Genomic DNA, 5000 nt, shown 5'->3' on the forward strand with positions numbered 1-5000 from the left:
TCATTTTACATTTAACATGTTTGGCATTTAGCAGACGCCTTATTCCAAAGCGATTTACAATCAATACATTTGACTAAGCAAGTGAATCATCAATCCACCAGTCGTAGCAGGAAGAGTAATGTAGGTCAGGCCAGGGGCCATTGGCAGTCGTCTCCATTTACATTTTTGGCATTTAGCAGTCAGAGGTCACAAGGTGGAGACTCGGTCGGACGACTGTTGGAGTTGAACGTTAGATAGATAGATAGATAGATAGACAGACAGACAGACAGACAGATAGATTGGACTAAAAAGCACCCCGGGACTTCTCCTTTTGTCAGAGTTTACTCTGCCCCTGTAGTTTACTCTGCCCCTGTAGCTGCTAACGAGGCTGGCAGCTGCTTTAGGGACGAACCAGATGAACCAGATGTTAGAGACAGTTAAAATATGAGCAGAGCAGCTTAGTGGCTGTTCACTTCTCTGACATGGCGGCAGAGAGCTGCTGCCAGCAGCCGCCTCAGCTGGGAGGAACCATGATGGAGGATCTCTGCTGCTCCTGAGCTCGGCCACGTGGTCCCAAAATGGCGGGTCAGGGAACACGCTTAACACTAGAACAGCCGTGCCTTTTTTACCTACTATAAGAGCCGCCTCGGGGGCCAAATTACCATAGCCTTTACAATGGGACGCTGCTTTTTACACACAACGACCACTAGTTGGCCGGCTTGTAAATTAGCCGCCTACACAGAAACACTGCAAAACATATTTATACTAGCTTGATGTGATGTTGAAAATGTAAGGATACTGGGTGGTAGAACGCACATATCTAGGACAAGTCATGAAAGGAGGGTCCTGAAATTTTATAGAGTGCAAAGATATTAAAAAACAATTACTCACAGGGTCGAATGACCCCACCAATGGTGGTTCAAGTGTTAAGGGTCTGAATCTCCATCCCACTTAAGTTGATTCAGGGAGTCTATATTTTTACTCAACTCTGTTCAAGCCCTGTCTGTCCGTTGAGATTGTAAGTCGTGTTGTTGACGAGTGGTGGGTTCCAGGAGAGGCTGGGGGAAGCAAGACATCGGAGGACAGTGTGTTTACCTCTCCATGCATGACAATGAGCCCCGGCCTCCGATTCCTACCTCCACCAGCCTCCCCTGGTGCGTTCGCCTCGAAAATGTCACCCTTTGTCACCCATTATTAGAGTTCTTTGTTGCCTTTCTGGCAGAGGAACACGTCGCTAATGTTCCACACAGACCAGACTCCCCCAAGCTTTCCCAAGACGCCTCCAAGTGTATTTTTGGGTGGTTTCAGTCATCTCTCCTCGATGGTGTTTTAAAAACATACCATCAGCGTGTCAAGAGTGAAGCTCTCCCATGGCTAACCCCTAGATAAACGCCCTGGCTCCCTTCCTGAGGCGCAGACCCCCTGCCTGGCACAATGAGGGAGAGAATAGCCGAATAGAACAGGACTGGACTGGAACAGGAAATGATATGTTGGAGGGAACACATACTACGTCCTAGAACATCCTGCTGAGCCCCCCCCCACCTGTCAGTTAGGTCCGGGGGGGGGGGGGGCGTCTAGGCGTACCCCCAAACTACGTCACAAAGGGGTGACACCCTCCATCGAGCGAGCCCTGGGTTTTGATGACAACAGAACGCTTCTCTGAGCTGTTTTAACACGCTCACATATGTGACACGTTCTGATTGTTTGGTCCTCATGTCGGGATCTGATGTAATGATCTGACTTTTCTTTCGAAAAATGTGAATACATTTCCACGTTGTTGAAAATAAACGACACACATCGCTAGTCAACTAACACAGCTTGTTTTGTGAGCCTGCTAACAATGTAAAGTAGTGTTCTAGTTAACTAGATAGCAGTAGGGATTACTCACCCAATCCATTGCGTTGTTGCAGTATTTTGGCTTGACTAGCGAGTTTGTGTTCTCAACAACTTTGAAACGTAGTTCCGTGTTGTCAAAAGAAAAGTCAGTCGAACATTTTGATTGGTTGCTGACATGCGGACCAAATGATCAGACTGTGTCACATATTCGTACGGTGATCTGGTCAACCTTTGAGCTGTCCCTTGTAATGGCTGCCACTACTGTCTTAACTGTTTCAGATTCAGAAATGTTTTGATGTTTTTGATCGACACGTGTGAATGTTTCTCTGTCAGATTGGTAGATGTGATGATTGTCATTGAATCTGTTTCTGATTGGTACATTCGCTCTCATAACCTGTTCTGATTGGTGGATATGTTGACTGACCCTGCCTTCCTTGTCTGTTATTGGTGGATGTGTTGACTGACCCTGCCTTCCCTGTCTATGATTGGTGGATGTGTTGACTGACCCTGCCTTCCTTGTCTTTGATTGGTGGATGTGTTGACTGACCCTGCCTTCCCTTGTCTCTGATTGGTGGATGTGTTGACTGACCCTGCCTTCCCTTGTCTCTGATTGGTGGATGTGTTGACTGACCCTGCCTTCCTTGTCTGTGATAGGTGGATGTGTTGACTGATCCTGCCTTCCCTTGTCTCTGATTGGTGGATGTGCTGACTGACCCTGCCTTCCCTGTCTGTGATAGGTGGATGCTGCCATGCCGTTTGGGTGCCTTGCCCTGAGAGATGGGCGGAGCTACAACAGCATGGCAGACGTCACCGACAAGTACGAGATTGGACAGGTCCTCCGAGCGTAAGTACCGCCCACTAGCCAATCAGAGGCCTTCGACCTGGGGTAGCCAATCACAATGCTCAGCCTGTCACAATGCTTAGCCAATCACAATGCTTAACGTATCACAATGCTTACCTTATCACAATGCTTACCTTATCACAATGCTTAGCCAATCACAATGCTTAACCAATCACAATGCTTACCTTATCACAATGCTTAATCAATCACAATGCTTACCTTAACACAATGCTTAACCAATCACAATGCTTAACCAATCACAATGCTTAGCCAATCACAATGCTTAACCAATCACAGACCAGTACATTCCCCATCAACCACTAGAAACAGCCTTGAGGTCAGCTGACCCTCTACAGACCTTACAGAGGAAGGAACTCTAAAGGAGATCAGTGTTCAGGGCCAACCCCGTCCTCTACTCCCCCATCAACCAATCACTGATCTCGATACTGCAATGTGACTCGACGGTGAAAGCGTGGACAGATCTAGTGCAGAATGATGCAGCCATCATGTCTTCCTGTTTCTCTTCTGCTTGTGGTCTTTCTATGTCCCTCTCTCTCACCACTCTTCTTTCTCCTCTCTCCCTCCATCTCTTTCTTCTCTCTCCCTCCTTCTCTTTCTGCTCTCTCCCTCCTTCTCTTTCTCCTCTCTCACCACTCTTCTTTTCTCTCTCTCCCTCTTTCTATGTCCCTCTCTCTCCACTCTTCTTTTCTCTTTCTCTCTCCTTCTCTCTCTCCTCTCTCACCACTCTTCTTTTCTCTTTCTCTCTCCTTCTCTCTCTCCTCTCTCACCACTCTTCTTTTCTCTCTCTCTGTTGTCTGAGTGCTGTGAGAAGCTCCCTGCGTCCCAGACCGAATTCTGACCTCTGTGTTCCTTAGCATTCTCCACCATGCCCCCCCCCCCCCACACACACACACACATTTTAGTATCTTTATTTGCGTTCACATTTTACAATACAATTCTTGAACACAAACATTAGTAGCTGCATCAGCATAGGACACTCGGTTGCTCAATGTGTTTCAGTCTGAGTGTAAGACAGGTAACACCTTCTCCTCCATATGTGACAGGGCATGGTTAAAAAGTCCGCAAGTAGGGCAAAATAATGTTTCTGTTTTTAGATAGAAAGGTAGATTGTAAGCTTTAAAATGATGTGTCATACATTGAAATCTGAAACAAGTTGAAGAAGTCATGGATAGTTTAATGGTGATACCCCCTGAACCACCGTACTGAGATATCCAGCCTCAAAGTCTTCAGAGACGTTTTTCACAGAGGTAATGGGTGGGAACAATAGCTGGTTAACTCCACCCTAATCACTCCCTCAAGACAACCACACCCTCAAGACAACCACTCCCCCATTACACTACCTGTCATTACCTACCTGTCATCTGTCAGTGGGGTTGTCAGCTAACCCTCAGGAAGCAAAATTGCAGGGCTGACACGTTTAAATAGCTAAATAATAATAATAATAATAATAACAATAATAATAATTCAAGATTCATGATTCATCATCATTTTATTGCCATGTGTGCCAAAAGTGTATTACGTCCCATTACAAGTACAAGAGAGTAAAATTCATGGCAATGGAAAAAATTAGGCAAGATACAATTGAGCAATACAATAATAGAATGGTAAAAATTATAATGTTGTGTCCGTGTGTATGCATTTATCATTATAGTCCATAAAGCATCTAGTGGGACTTGGTGTAGTTCCTTCCCATCCGGGCATCAAAGCTGTAGCCTAATAAAAAAAGAAGACAGTACATTTAAAATGATTGCCCACTGTTACCAACACACCACTTTTACAAAATACTACTATGTTCATAAAATAGAATTGCTTATACAATGACAATGACAAAGCTGAAGTGCTGGTGACTCATCAAGGTGTCATCTCTCAGAACCTCTCACCTCGTCATTCTGTAACAAAGATGTCAGGTCAGAGGTGTGGACACACTGCTAGTGTAGGTTTTCCATAGACTCTCAGTGTACTGTTGTTGTACTATAAGGAGTAGGCTAGTGAAATAATTTCAATCCACAGTATTATTCTACAGCAAATCTACATATCAATGAATTAATCCTTATTTTTGATTCCACACAACATTAGCGTTCATTACAAAAGCATTTACTTTTTCTATAATCTATTATATCTCTAACAAAGCTAGCTAGCTAGCTAACAAGCTAACACTTGTTTGGCTAGCTGGTACAGACAAACACACTAAAATGGTGCATGAAACATATTACAGTATGTTGCATGTTTAGTAGGTCTGCAACAAATGTATTTATTCATTATGTTTTATCTTTGACAACCTATTTCTTCCTCCCACCATCTCCTATTAGTTTTGGAGAGGGGT

At 44.6% G+C, this 5000-nt stretch overlaps 1 protein-coding gene across 1 annotated transcript in view; it reads left to right on the forward strand.

Moving 5' to 3' along the window:
* Nucleotides 1–2558: 2558 nt before the first annotated feature.
* Nucleotides 2559–5000, forward strand: part of camkvl (CaM kinase-like vesicle-associated, like) — a gene marked incomplete at its 3' end in the record, with an annotated part of 34541 nt that continues 32099 nt past the window's right edge. Inside the window, exon 1 of the mRNA XM_080527494.1 lies at nucleotides 2559–2659. Coding sequence (XP_080383620.1) covers nucleotides 2565–2659 — 95 coding nt within the window. The 5' untranslated portion in view covers nucleotides 2559–2564. The remainder of the gene's footprint in view (nucleotides 2660–5000) is intronic.

Source organism: Nansenia antarctica (assembly GCF_963989245.1).
Source record: "Nansenia antarctica genome assembly, chromosome: 3".
Taxonomy (NCBI): domain Eukaryota; kingdom Metazoa; phylum Chordata; class Actinopteri; order Argentiniformes; family Microstomatidae; genus Nansenia; species Nansenia antarctica.